Genomic DNA, 14786 nt, shown 5'->3' on the forward strand with positions numbered 1-14786 from the left:
AGTGACCCTGCCTATGAAGCCGATGGTCCTGGGTTCAAATCCTGGTAAGGGCATTTATTCGTGTGATGAGCATGGATATTTGTTCCTGAGTCATGGGTGTTTTCTATGTATTTAAGTATTTATAAATACATAGAATATATATAGATATATATCGTTATCTAAGTACCCTCAATACCAAGGGCGGATCCACCGTTGTGGGCACGATGGGCATGCCCACAACCCTAATAGGGTGCCCTATTGATTCGCCTGGTAAAATTACGCTGATTTTCGTTTCGCAGACGCTTTGGCAGAGGACTGTTTGGCAGAATTTCATTACGCAGAGTAGACAGTTAGCAACTCGGCATAACATCGATAAGCAGATTTACTTTTCGTAGAATAATCGTTTAATAACCGTTACAATTACCCGAGAAACCCTTGGTCGAAACACGATAGTTAGACACTACTAGTACTAATAAGAAATTAGGGCATGTTAATATCAGCTGATACTTATTTAATAATTATTTACTAACATTACATGGGCCATGGTTTTTAGCTTAAGGAGTCTTCGAAACCTGAAACATTTACAAATATTAGTATAAAATTCTAAAAATAATACCAGATTTTAATTTTCAGGCGTAGGAGTTTTTTAGCGTAGTTATCTATCTAAACGGCGCCATGGACTGCAATAAATTGCTTGCTATTTCCGATACATTACTTTCTACGCCGATAATATGTATGTAGTACCACAATTGCTAAACTAACTAAACTGTTATTATTTAACGGTCACTTTATTCGAAATTAAATTAAAAAAACGTTACTCGTGTAAAATTTGTTTAATCGGACAGATTACTTTGCCAAACGAAATTCTTAGGTTACTAATGGATTACCAAGTTTTTTGCTAAATAAGAAAGTAAGGAATAAAGAAAAAAAAACACCAATTCAAGACCCAAAAGATTACCAAAAGTTTTTTGCTTGATTCTCATTTTCCAAAGAATCTATCGCAAAAACATAAACGCCAAATAATCATTTTCCATGCAATTTTTTTGAAAAACCAGGTTTAGACATTTCCGTATTTCAAAAATGTTTGTCACCATTCCTCGAATTATTTAGTTGCCAAAGAGTGTAGCCGTGTTTTCATAGAAAAGCGGCCTTTCCACGAAATGTTTACAGATTTTTTTTATTAAGAGCCTTCATGTTTCAGCTTCTTATCTCTGTTATTTTCTGAGATATAAATTTATGAAACTTTTTATAAATAATAAAAAAATCCGCATTGGCTAATGCGATTTACTTAAACTTTTGGTACGGTAATCTCTATGTAGATACTATAATATTCTTTAAATAATATTTTATTTTTAATTAAAAAGATAAATAAAATTAGACAACAAAACATGTTCAATGTTTGATAAACTAAAAATTGTTAAACATTTTTAAACCATGTGAAACATTTCAAATTGAAATCTGTCAAATAAGTATATAGGGAAAATTTGATTGAAAAATGTACAGTTGGAAAAAATTGTTCAGAAATGAAATTTGGTTATTTTTTTTGTAATATAGCAATATCCCGCAATCCTTCCAATAATTGTAATTGAACGGTATGTGAACCTAGACTCTACCAAATGTTAGTCGACTAAAAGTTACATCTAGGTACGAATAAATCCCTCTGCAAAACGATGTGCGGCGAAACGTTGCCTGCGAATCGATAATCTACAAAAAATAGGTTGGGGAATCATTAGGTACCCCCCGATAGTCTTATGACGTAACACTTCCACGGTCTATTGAGATCGATAGGCTGATGATCGTTCATGAACGATGACGATCATGACTCATGAGTCATGATTGTTCATGAGTGAGTTCGTACTCCGACTCGCACTTGGTCGATTTTCGGGTGGCTGTGACCACAACCTTTTTTGAGGACTGGATCCGCGCCTGCTCAATACAAGCCTTATTGAGCTTACTGTGGGACTTAGTCAATTTGTGTAATAATGTCCTATAATATTTATTATTTATTAGTGGAAATAACACATCATATGTTGTGTACAGTCGCCATCAGATATATCGGAGCGGCCAAGGTGCTCATAAATATCTGAACACTCCTCTATTTTCAAGACGCTAGAGTGCATGTCCAGATATTTTTGAGCACCTCGGCCGCTCCGATAAATCTGATGGCGACTGTACTAAATAAATCTAAATATCGCTCAAGGTACATACTGTCAATTAATCAAATTAAATCATGAATTATATTACCTATGTATATATACAAGGATGCGTCAATCGATGTAATCCGGAGATATCGGCCACATCAGGCAATTAACAGTACTGGTATATTAGATTCACACATTGGTTTAAGAGCCGTCAGTTGAATAACATGTTGCAGGTGAGTAAGTGTTATCTCATTTATTTAACGTTCTCCTTTTTACACACTATATTAACTTCACCTGTAACAATACACCTAATGTAATCTTTCGAGTCGATTTAAAACTAATTGCATTGTACAGTCACCTGCAATAATAATTATGTTCCACATTAAAAGCCGCAAAAATATCTGACACGATCTTGAATATTTGCAGAGCGTGTCACATATTTTTGCGGTCTTCGCAGAGTAACATATTACCTATACAGGTGACTGTACCTATAATCTAGTACCAAGTACAGTAGGCATGTGAAATGAAGTGTGTTTTTTAAAATGTCAATTTTGTCACAAACTTATGTAATATTCTTACAGATGAAGCCATATTAGAACAAATTCAAATACTTCCCTCACACACATCTTTAGGACATTTGAAATGGAGTTTTTTCATTCGACTAGCCCAAGCCAAAAAGTTCACCTGGAGCTTTATTCTGATTATAATAACAGGTTGTGAAATTGATCTAGATTTTTTATGGACATTCTGATTGAAGAAATGTCACTGACTTCCGGTTCGAGCGCCATATGAGTCACGCCTCGTGATTAATTGCTATGTTTTTTTTGCTCATTAATATTGTTTAAAGTGTAATATCGATAGCTTATTATACAGTAAACTAATGTGGTAGTGTGCAGTGAATGGAGAATTAATCTTGAAATGCGCTTAGCCACCATTTTGGAGTCAACGGCCGGTAGTCCACGTACCACCAAAATCACCGTACACTGTCTTGTACTAACCGTACAATTTTAGTGGTATTTAAAGCTCCTAAAATCTTGAAAGTCCTAAATAGTCCCACTGGACTGAAGCCAAAAAGAAGAAGAAGAATCGTCACTGTTACCCAGCCAGTCACGTAGAGAAACCCACGATGGATGTGATTCTAATTCATTCGGTATTTGTAACTCATGCGTTTTCTCTCGACAAGCATCACTATTTCACAAAGAAGTGAAGTGGAACTTGTGATGGCATTTCAACTGTCTTGAGAAGTTGCTTCTTTTTTTGTTAAAACTAAAAGTGAATTTACCAAATTTTATAAAACTTTACGTGTTGTAAATAAGCAGTGTCTTATTAGTATGCTGGTTATCGAATTTGATTCTGAGTGATAAACATAATAAAGTGAAACAATTTTATCATATATACTTATAGGTACATTTGGATATTGGATGAACCTGAAAAAACTATAAATGTTATCAAGAACATTAGCACCAGATTATTTTTTATTATTTAAGTTCTGTTATTTTTATAACTAAAAATATATTGTCAAATTAAAACTACAATATTTGATCTAACCTGACTTAGATTTGCACAGAACTGTTTAAAAACAGATCCTCCATTCGAAATAAGAATGTTTTTTTTTTATCTAAAACACTACCAAACTTTATACACAAAACAGCACAGCACAACTATTTACTTTGAGTAAATTCTTACATTACCGTATAAAAACCCAATGCTTTGATAGTTTCCGTTTCTGATATGCCTGCGTTTAGATATTTTTTTGGATGAACTAAATACCTACTCCCTCGGTTCTAAATAAGCTTCTTATTTATTTTAGTTGCTAGTAGTGGCGCTCTTGGCATCAGCTGCGGTGGCGGAAGAGGCCGAGCCCGCGGAAGCGGCGGCAAAACCGGTGCCTTTGGAGGCGAAGCCGTCTGAGAAAGCGGAGCAGACTGTGATGAAAGACGCGGAGTCTATACATCGTAACCGTCAGCACCTGGACGACTATTATGACTATCACGACCATAACAACCTTCTCTACCTCAAGGCTAAGCTTGATGGGCGTGAAAGTCATCGTGAAGGTCCTATCATAGCTCGCAACCTTCCCAGTCAACACGAAAAGGTTTTTTTTTTTGTTTTTACAAGCTTTTATTTAGTTTCACCTGTCCCGTTGTCTGTCGGTCTGTAATCAAATCTTGCAAGTTAAATTTGACCCACTTTCCGATTTCTAATGAAGCTGAAAATTTGCATACATATGTAAGTCGGGTGACAATGCAATATTATGGTACCATCGAGCTGATCTGATGATGGAGACAGGAGGTAGCCACAGGAACTCTGTGATAAAACAACGCAACCTAATTGTGTTTGGGGTATTTCGAATTATCTCGATAAGTATTAGTTGCCTGTGGAAAGAAAGGTACATCAGTCAGCGATAAAAGTGAAAACCAAAAATGAAATTTTTGACAAAAACTTATTTTAATGTATATTTTTTGTTTTCAAGCATTCTGTTTTTATTATCTGATACATATGATTATCTATTTATTTTCTCAGGGACATGTTAACATTGCTGAGCAAGATGAGTACGTATTTTAAACTTAATTACCTACCCATTCATAACAAGTTATAAGCACTGCACTGAAATATAATGCTACGCGTGCAAATTGCCTAAGTTAGGTACCCTTGCAGACACATCTACTTACGTTGATTTTTTCAATCAATTGATGCGAAAGGGACGCAATAATAACCCAATAATTCCAAGAATACACAAATTTACAATACTTCACAATATTCTATTACTTCCAGGATCATCAAGTTCACATATAGCCCTGCGTATTACGAACCTATTTGGGTTCTGGACTACAGATTCCTAAAGTCAGGTGGCAGGAGGTACACGCGGGGACCGGGAGGACAGGTCCTTATTCTTCCGAGGAGCTACCAGCATTACAAGGGGGATGGCACCGGTGACTACGACCAATTGGTCGAGTTTTGGCGCTTGAAGTTGATTGCCGAACAAAAAAAGAGAATGCACGAAAACGGGCTGGGTGGCCATGGATATGGACATGGACATCAACACCACGGATATGGAGAATATGAACATACTGACATGGAAAGAGAACCAATGTACCGGGAAAGAGAGAATTTGCACCGGGAAACAGGACGTATGCACGGATATCATTAATGTCAAACCCACTGTACTAATCGTGTTTTTACTATTCCGACAAAATGAAATGTAATAATTAAAACATTAAATCATAAGTTTTATTTAAGTTGAAAATTATAAAGTCCTCATCTACTTCTACTTTAGGGATTCTTAAGGGGTTCTGTAATACTCGTAGTTGTATTTTGCATTGAATGCGTGAACAAGATACTGAATAGTACTATAAACGACAACCACGACGAGTATTATAAACCTAAAATAAAATTAAAAATTATATAACTGTTTAAAAATTAAACTTTTCAAACCCTATGGGATTTCCATTACTCTCTAGCATGATTTGCGTTCTCGCGCGCGACTCCACACTTGAAGTCGAGCTAGATGTTTGAAGTCATGATAGAGGGTTTGATTTATCGAAGTGGCCAAGGTGCTCACAAATATCTCAACACGCCTCTATCCAAGTCAAGGCGCTAGAATACGTGTTCAGATATTTTTGAGCATCCGGTCCGATATATCTTATGGCGACTGTATGAGAATAGTCGTGCACAATCCCAGCGGATGACAACGAGCCGCGGTAAGTAAAACAGCAAGTATAATAGGTTAGATTAGGAAATCCAAATTCCTGGGCGTCACCCTCGACACATCGCTCAAATGGGACACCCAAATTCAATTACTTTGCACAAAGTTAGCAGGAATCTGTTTTGCACTAAAAAGACTGTCTATTATTCTTCCACAGGCCCAAGTGCGTAGCAGTTATTTTTCCCTTTTCCATTCTGTGCTAAACTACAGTCTCGAATTTTGGGGAGTCGCCGCTGACTGGCGTCGCGTCTTCGTACTGCAGAAACGAGCTGTAAGAATAATAGCCCACGCCGCTCCCGGCACACCAGCTCGAGAACTATTTATATCATTACGAATAATGACCATCGCAGTACATTTTCAACATCATAAAATTCGTACGACACATTTCCCCACAGGGCGGGTAACCTAAGATGTTTAAGGAATAGGAACCGAGGTATACTCGAAACATCCAGATTCAGACTAACTAAATCTACCAAAACGACCTATGCTATGGGCCCAAAAATTTATAATGCCATTCCTGAACAAATTGCCACTATATCAAATGATAATTCATCTTATAATAAATTTTAAAAAATGGCTAATTGACAACGCCTTTCATGACATTGATGAAATATTGCAAATGTAGAACATAGTAAAATATTAGAGTTTTTAATTTGTATCTTTATTGAACACATTATGTGAATATTTTTATGTTATGACTGCACGAAATGGAGACTAATTACATGTAGTCACGATCCTCAGCAATGACAAAACGAGAAAAAACGACGTACGACAAGAAATCCATTAAAAGAAAGCAAATCCACTGTGAGTGAGGAAGCAAATCTATCTAACAAATTTCAAGGATACTTGGAGTTCTGTTTTGTTAAAGTAACATAAGCCACAAAGTACGATAAGCCATAGAAATCATAAGAAAATGGAGAGTTACAGATTAAATCGAAGGTCATTGAGACCAGGTAACCAGACTTGCATTAAAGCAAGTTACTAAGGAAATCAAGTTATTATACCTGTCCTATATTCATTTACAAACCCTGTTTTACTCACAGCCTATTCAAAACTATACTATATACCTAGTTCACTGCCCAGCAATCTGAGATTGATCATATGTTCAAGAAAAACAACAAATTAATGATTTCAATGATTAGTCAAGGTCACGCCGAAAACACGCCGCCGCCGCCGATTTTTTGGAAAACGCCGCCGCCGATAATTTTTTTATCGGTGCACACGTCTAATTTGATCTAACTAGTGTTATGATTTAATTATTTTGCAGTCCCCCAACAGAAATATTAAACGTTTTTTCAAAAAAGTAGGTTAGCTTAGAACTACGCCCCAACAAAATCGAATACCTAGTAAAAAAAATGGTAAGTTTGTTTTAGAACTGTGACCCCCGCAGCATCAAATACCGGGAAAAAAATGGCTGAAATAAGTTAGAACTGCGACCCCCATAGAATGGAATTTCGTTTACGAATTTATAGCAGAAACTCCACAGAACAAACAACAAGGTTTACCTTTGGAACATTTTGCAGTAAAGACGGTGGGTACGGTTGTGACAGGGTACGGTTGAAACAGCTCGAATGACACTGGAAAACTAATAAAGATTTAATAATGAAGTCATGCGTGTTGAGTCTTCTTTAGGGAGCGCTACCTACGAGAATAGTTTAAATTATTAGGTGGATACTCATAAGTTCTTTTAGGCATAAGCCTATTATTATTAAGCATAATATCATTGACTGCGCGAAAATGTTAAGCGAACCCTGTTAAATTGTCAAAAACTTGGTTAATGTGTGTATCGCTCGACTTGCATCTGACATTTACAATCGAGAGTCACTTACAGAACGTAAATAGTACAGCAGGCGTATTATGGATGACTTTATCCACGTGATAAAATTACCGTCACTTTTTACACCGTTCGATTGAAAGTGACGGTTACTGTCTTTAGTTCTTTACCCCGCTGTCACCGTCACGTTAGGCTTGGCGCGACAACGACCATCCCGTACAGCCGCGCTGCTCGCGTAACCAACATGCCAATCGATAAGAGGGAAGCCTATATACCACGTGATCACTCACACAAAAAGAGAAACATTTTTCCACTTCAAAATATTTTCCATTTTCCATGATTTTTAGGGTTCCGTAGTCAACCCTTATAGTTTCGCCATGTCCGTCTGTCTGTCTGTCTGTCTGTCCGAGGCTATGCTCCGTGGTCGTTAGTGCTAGAAAGCTGAAATTTGGCATGGATATATAAATCAATAAAGCCGACAAAGTCATACAATAAAATCTAAAAATTTTTTTTTTTGGATACCTCCCCTAAAGTGGGAGTGAAATTTTTTTTTCGCTTCAACCCTAGAGTTTGGGGTATCGTTGGAAAGGTCTTTCAAAACTAATAGGGGTTTTCAAGAAATGAATATATTTTTGATAAAGTGAATATATTCGGAGATAATCGCTCCGAAAGAAAAAAAAATGTGCCCCCCCCCCCCCTCTCTAACTTTTGAACCATAGGTCTAAAAAATATGAAAAAAATCGTAGAAGTAGAGCTTAAAAAAGACATTAAATGAAAACTATAGCGGACATGATCAGTTTAGCTGTTTTTGAGTTATCGCAACAAGTTTTCCCTTCATAGTAAAAAGACTTACTTTAATTAGGTACTGATTATGCAAATTTGCCTATTTGTTTAACTCGGGTGAAAGGTACCGTTTCATCCGTTGGTTAACAATTTACTATACTTTAAGCTCCAGTTTAGCTTATTGTGACGGAAGAGTGACTACGGAACCCTACACTGAGCGTGGCCCGACATGCACTTGGCCGGTTTTTTTTTAGTATGTTATTGGCACAATAAAAAACTAGGTTTATAGGTTTTCCTTTTTTTCAAAATTTGCAAATCAACAAAAAAATGATTATATATTACTAGAATATATTATGTTGAAGCGATAGACATAAAAATCAAAGTGATTTGTTAAGATTTACTTAGTGGAAACCGTTTTCTACCAAAATGAAGTTTCATAGAAAAATTACCGTTACTTCGGTAGATTCAAAAAGCTATTCTTCCCTCTTAACGCTCTGTAACGCAGCGTAGTCATCTCTCTCTATCACTCTTCCATATTAGTGCGACAGTGACAGTTGCGTTTCGTTCGCTACGAAGCGTTAGTAATTGGCAGGTTGGCTACGCGAGCAGGAAGATAATGACCGTAGACCCGTAGAGCATATGGAAAGGTTCGAAAAATAAATGTATGACTTTGTTCGTAGCGTTTTTCTTTAACCTTTGGAACACTTTCTATATAATTATGCTTAAATAAAATAGCAGTGAGTTGCATACATAGCATATACCGCCACCGGTTTGTTTACACGCACACTTAAATTGATAGTGATCAAACTGCTTAACCGATCGTGACGGATCCTTGGACGCGAAGACTAGTCCTAGATTTCACGGAATAAGCTCGTTATCGTTAATTGTGTACTGGCTGAGTGTTTCAAATGCTTGTCGATTAAAGGAGAGGTAAGCGTTTAGGCGGACCAGTGTTATTATGGCTAAATGTGTAACCTTTATACGTAATCCAAGAGCGCATTTTATATATACATCAAAGCGTTGACTTGTCCACGCTCGGTAAGCAAAAAGAAGAACATCCCTACACTTGAATTGTAGTAGGGTTTAATTAGCTGTCCCTACTCATTTGTAGCGCTTCACAAATTTAGCAAGCAAACTTCTTTATAAGGTAACGGTTCTATGACTTTTTTCGTAGTTGTAGTCCTGCACACAATACGACAAGTCCAAGTCAACATGTGGTCCCAGGTTAGCTCGTTGTGCATAATTAACAAACTCGTCACAAAGTATCTATTGCTATCCTCAATCAGATCAGTTACTATACCAATTTGTAATAGTATAGAAATGTAGTTAAGTGTTACTAACGATTTCAATCGCGTGATATAAATAAATAGATGGAATAAATTAACTCCACACATCCTAAAACAATAACAAAATACCGATGTGTGTTTTATCATAATTAAAACGTAAATATCAAGCTACGAATATACCCGGCCTGTAACACGAGCAAATAATTAAATATATTGTACTTTTATTCAACCGCTTACTTTTAAAAATCTTCTTTAGATTTTTCTTTTTCATATGTAAATAGTATTTTCATTTAACGCCATCATGCCTATCATAAGTGTAATTGACGTCGCTTGTTACGCTACAAACAACGAATTTCGCAATACATTGTGTCATCGAACAACGTTTAAAGTGTTCTAAGAACAAAAAAACATGTTTTTTTTTTATAAAAGCCGCTGGCCATATGTTGTTCAGTTTGAGCAATACAGCTTATAGTTTAAATTTTCACTCCTGTCACTCTGATGGTCACACCCGGCTATAGTTACCTAGGTACTTTAAAAAGTCTTAGGCAAAAAGTGCAAAATAGCCTATACTTACTGTGCAATTAATTTGAAACATAGAATTTGAAATATTTCAATGCCTCTTTATGCTCTTTGAAAAATATGCAATTACATACTTTTCACAGAGCCGTATGATACCTTTTACTTACCAATGGGGCATTACCCATTTTCGTAAACAGATTCGTTGCAATTTCACACAATTTGACAGTGTCGGCTGTCTCTGATATTGTCATTGTCACTGTCAATGTCGCTGTGTTTCGTGACGTGGCAGAGCTAATTATTCCAGTAGTAAGGTGACATTCGGATGTCAATTGCAGCTCCATTACTGTTGCGAATGCGAACATTACATTCCTAGGTAAAATTAGCAATATTCGTTGCCGCAATAGTACCGCGATTACAACGTCCTCACTCATTTTAGCAAACAAATGGACAGTGATAGAGCTTGCCTCAATGCCGCGGCAGTATTGCAGCTACAGTTGACATCCAAATATTACCTTAAGACCCAAATTAGATTTAATAAAATTGGTTGTTCCTAAACTTGCTAATGGCCCGCATCATAAATGTACTAAGACGTTTTGGTTGCCCTTACTTACCCCTTATTTAATGAATGTGCAATACTAATTCCAGATTGTAGCCCTCTCCCTGCTCGCCGCGGCACACGCGCACCCGGTCGCCGTATCCCACACATCCCGCGTGGACCATCTCGGTCACCATGTCGGCCATCTCGGCCACGTGGGACTGCTCGGCCACGCCGGCCATCTCGGCCATCTTGGCGGCTGGGGAGGCTGGAGCGGCCACTTAGGCGCTTGGGGAGGTCACCACCTTGGCATCGCTCATGGACACCACGGAGGTTGGGACCATGGCCATCACGTAAGATGTACTCTTTAACCTCAATAGAAATAGGTTTACAAGTTACAAATGGCACCTAAAAATTTGTCGTACTTTCATATGTTATAAATTCAAATGAACCGACCATTTTCAAAAGATAAATAAATTTTATAAAATTTTCATCACACTTGCTCGAAAAAGATCTTATTTCATGCAGGTGTACTGAAGGACAAAGAAATTGATCCCGCGGGAGTTATGGATTGTGAAAAAAACCTATAGCTCACGAGTGAGTTATAGCTTTTTTTTAACTACTGTATGTCACTAATTCATAAGATTCAGAAGATGAGTTTTACTTTAAAAATACTGACGATTATAAATTATTTTTTGTGTATGTTTATATGGTATTTTATACAATTGTGATATAATAAACAACTTTTCATTCGAGTACCGTGTTAAGAAAGGTACGAAATTGGAAAGCTTGATTAAACCACTATTTTATACAATACTTTATGAGTCAGCTAAAAAAAATATATTTTTAATACAAACCTAAATAAGTAATTAATGGAATTTGGTATCTCAGTGGACAAATGTTTAGTCGCGCCCGTTTTGTCTTTTCTATAGGAGCGCGGTGGCACGTGATTGGTATTTTTTTTTATAGTTGATTACAGCGTATCGAAATGAATATTATAGTTGAGTTAGAAGCCCATTCATGAAAAGTACGCAATTATAGTCTGGTATACGAAATCTTAATGCAACCATTACAGTCGATGAGTAGAAAAATAAGATTTAGTTTTGACATATTAACAGTCCCAAGGTTTCCGCCCATATAACATGGGGAATTGGGAACTTACTTAGATTCGTTTCCATTTAGTTCCAGAACTTGTAAGAGTACAATATTTACCTTCATCGCAATTGTTTTAATATTGCATATTCTTTGTTTCAGGCATGGGCATACCCCAATTACAACTTCGCGTACTCCGTCTCAGACCCGCACACCGGTGACCACAAGTCTCAGCATGAGACCCGGCATGGGGACCTTGTGAAGGGCTCCTACTCGCTGGTGGAGCCCGATGGCAACCTGCGCTCCGTACACTACTCTGCTGATGACCACCGTGGGTAAGTTTAGCTGCCAGTTTTCACTTACAAACGCCATTACGGGACTAGCGGGAGCGTGGGGAAGTTAGCAACGACGCCGGAGCATTCCTAACACTTAGGCGTTTTTACGCTTATAACCAAAGTTAAAATTGTCGCCATAGCTTTGAACGTGTACGGGTGTGGCCATATTTTCGGTCGACTTTGACGAAACTGATACTCTTGAAACGCTCAAAAGAGGATGAGTGTCTAAGGTTTGTACTTGGACTTGGCCTAGCCAAGATGACAATCGTTGATAGAAAACGCCAATCGAAACTCAAATAATGTATGTAAATAGTCTCGTTACTTTTCGTAGCATCTGTCATCTCATCACGATATATTTTTCTCACGGCATCTTGGCTACACCTCTGGTAATTGGTGGCGATACGATGCGCTAAGTAAATTATATCAAATCCTATATCAAAAATACATTTATAACCGGAAGATGACTTACCGCTTTGGTCCGTGTCCAGATTTAGTCCTCGTGAATAAATTTCAAATTTCCATTTATTCTTAAGCGTGACGAAGCGGACATCGGGTTAATTTTATGTATTATCCATCGAGTTAATTTTTCAATATCATTTGTCAATTTTTGTATTTATGTCATAATCTAGTCTCGGTGGCCAGGTATATAGTCACCTTCCGAGTTTATAGAAAAAAGGTTGATGCTGAAAGGGATTTTAGTGCAGGAGCGCCACCACCAGTAAACAACAAGGCATACAGATCATGTGATATCGTAACTTGTTGGTAACTACAACAGGCCATCATGTCCACAATATTACCTATCGTTTCTCACGTATTGCGGCGTCCTTCTTGTCATTTTTTTAGTTCAGGGAGGTGTAACAAGCTCATTAGATTATTGAAACATAAAGTATCAAGTTTTGGTATTAATATAAGCAGTATATCTCCTTGAAAAAACATACCGATTTAATATGCCTTCCTGCTTCGAAACAGAAAAAGGTGCCTAGATTCAATGTACAGATGTTTACAGGCCTGCTATAATTGTACAATACTAAATTCATGTTTATAATTCCAGATTCAATGCTCATGTTCATCACACGACGGCCCATCATCATTTGCATCATCATCATTAGACTCAGCAACCTACCGAAACCTGCCTCGACCAGAACCTTGGCTCTTATTTATTCTTGTGAGGATGGCACTTCTCTCGGTGCCAAAATTACTACAAATCGTGAAACTGTCTCTGCATTTTTCCTCACATTTGGAACGCCAGCGCTGACGATTAAAAGCATTTTTATTATGATCTGCATTGTTTTATTTCATTACATTTCATGCAGCGACTTAAGGCAACATTATTTTTTATTAACACTATTTGATAGTGTACAATGATACGAGTATACATAATATCTACCATATGTAGTGAGTTATCCTCAACAGGTTAAGTATTCGTATGACAGTAGGGGATATTGGGGCTAAAATTGCCGAGGGTAAGATGTTTCGATGATAATAGGAACGCAAGTAAACAACGGAGCGATTTGTATGATATTTGTCGCGAAAGGTTAGAATACTATGTCATTGCAGGAGCCAATTTAGTTGTTTCCATTCTACTAGAATAGTATACGGAAAAAAAATACGGCACAACTTACCCCATGGAATTATATATTTTTATGTTCATTTTATTTTATCAACTGTCAATAGTAGACAAAAAATAATCACGTATTTCGCTGATTTGTAAAACAGCCTTTTAGCGTGTGAGAACGTTTTGTCGGTTAAGTTAGAATTCGAATTGACGGAACATAATTTGCAAATAAGCTAGGTAATTTTTTCCGTTCCGACCGATCTCATAAAATATGTTGTAGTAAGAAAACTGTTGACCGTGTGCCGCGAGAACTCATTTGGCAGGCATTAAGAGCGCAAAACATCCCAGAACATTATATAGAGATTATACAGGACTTGTATCAGAATATAACGACCCGAGTCGTAAGCCCTGCAGGCGTCACGGGTGACTTCGAAGTTAAAGTTGGTGTGCACCAAGGCTCGGCACTAAGCCCCCTTCTGTTCAACATAGTCATGGACTATTTAACTAGGGATTTACAGAAACCCGCACCATGGACACTGACTGATTTATAAACAAGCCGTACGACCAGCAGCGTTTATTATATGGATCGGAATGCTGGGGTTTAAGGAAAGCGGACGAGCAAAAACTTCACACCACCGAGATGAAGATGCTACGCTGGGCGGGCGGCGTCACCAGACTTGACAGAGTACGAAACACCTATGTTCGAGGAACATTTAAGGTCGCATTATCGACAAATTGACGGAAGGCCGCCTACGCTGGTTTGGGCACGTCATGAGACTTGATGAAATGAAAGCCACATGACGAGAGCTGTATTGAACATAAAAGAGGAAGGCCGAGGCCGAGTACGACCCCACACAACTTGGAGCCGCACTGTTAATAAAGACATGGAAGCAGCAGGCATAGACAAAAGTATGACAGCAGACCGCATAAAGTGGCGTAATGGTATAATGAGGGCCGACCCCAAGTAGAGATGGGAATAATAATGACCAGGGAGAAGAAGAAGAAGAGTAAGAAAACTGTTTAATAATAAACAAAACAATATCACTTTTCAGAAACGCATATACCCAATCATTCCTTAATA

General features: G+C 37.5%; 2 protein-coding genes across 2 annotated transcripts; both read left to right on the forward strand.

Annotated features, from left to right (window-relative positions):
- Positions 1–1946: 1946 nt before the first annotated feature.
- Positions 1947–6719, forward strand: LOC133533739 (uncharacterized). Its single transcript, XM_061872773.1, has 4 exons — positions 1947–2353; positions 3931–4215; positions 4644–4672; positions 4896–6719. The coding sequence occupies exons 1-4, from the start codon at positions 2345–2347 to the stop codon at positions 5269–5271; spliced, it is 699 nt and encodes a 232-aa protein (XP_061728757.1). The 5' UTR covers positions 1947–2344; the 3' UTR covers positions 5272–6719.
- Positions 6720–9476: 2757 nt separating this feature from the next.
- LOC133533741 (adult-specific cuticular protein ACP-20-like) lies at positions 9477–13429 on the forward strand. Its single transcript, XM_061872775.1, has 4 exons — positions 9477–9607; positions 10834–11076; positions 11978–12150; positions 13202–13429. Exons 1-4 carry the CDS (start codon positions 9542–9544, stop codon positions 13257–13259), a joined length of 540 nt encoding a protein of 179 aa, XP_061728759.1. The 5' UTR covers positions 9477–9541; the 3' UTR covers positions 13260–13429.
- The last annotated feature ends 1357 nt before the right edge of the window (positions 13430–14786 follow it).

Source organism: Cydia pomonella, unplaced genomic scaffold, assembly GCF_033807575.1.
Source record: "Cydia pomonella isolate Wapato2018A unplaced genomic scaffold, ilCydPomo1 PGA_scaffold_202, whole genome shotgun sequence".
Lineage (NCBI taxonomy): Eukaryota > Metazoa > Arthropoda > Insecta > Lepidoptera > Tortricidae > Cydia > Cydia pomonella.

What these genes read in the sequence shown, in the direction of transcription:
- LOC133533739 (XM_061872773.1), top strand. An exon ending in TTCCCAGTCAACACGAAAAG is followed by an intron (nt 4,216 to 4,643) that starts GTTTTTTTTTTT and finishes TTATTTTCTCAG; the next exon opens with GGACATGTTAACATTGCTGA. An exon ending in AACATTGCTGAGCAAGATGA is followed by an intron (nt 4,673 to 4,895) that starts GTACGTATTTTA and finishes TATTACTTCCAG; the next exon opens with GATCATCAAGTTCACATATA.
- LOC133533741 (XM_061872775.1), top strand. Translation starts at nt 9,542, where the DNA reads ATGACTTTTTTCGTAGTTGTAGTCCTGCACACAATACGACAAGTCCAA. An exon ending in AAGTCAACATGTGGTCCCAG is followed by an intron (nt 9,608 to 10,833) that starts GTTAGCTCGTTG and finishes TACTAATTCCAG; the next exon opens with ATTGTAGCCCTCTCCCTGCT. An exon ending in TCTGCTGATGACCACCGTGG is followed by an intron (nt 12,151 to 13,201) that starts GTAAGTTTAGCT and finishes TTATAATTCCAG; the next exon opens with ATTCAATGCTCATGTTCATC.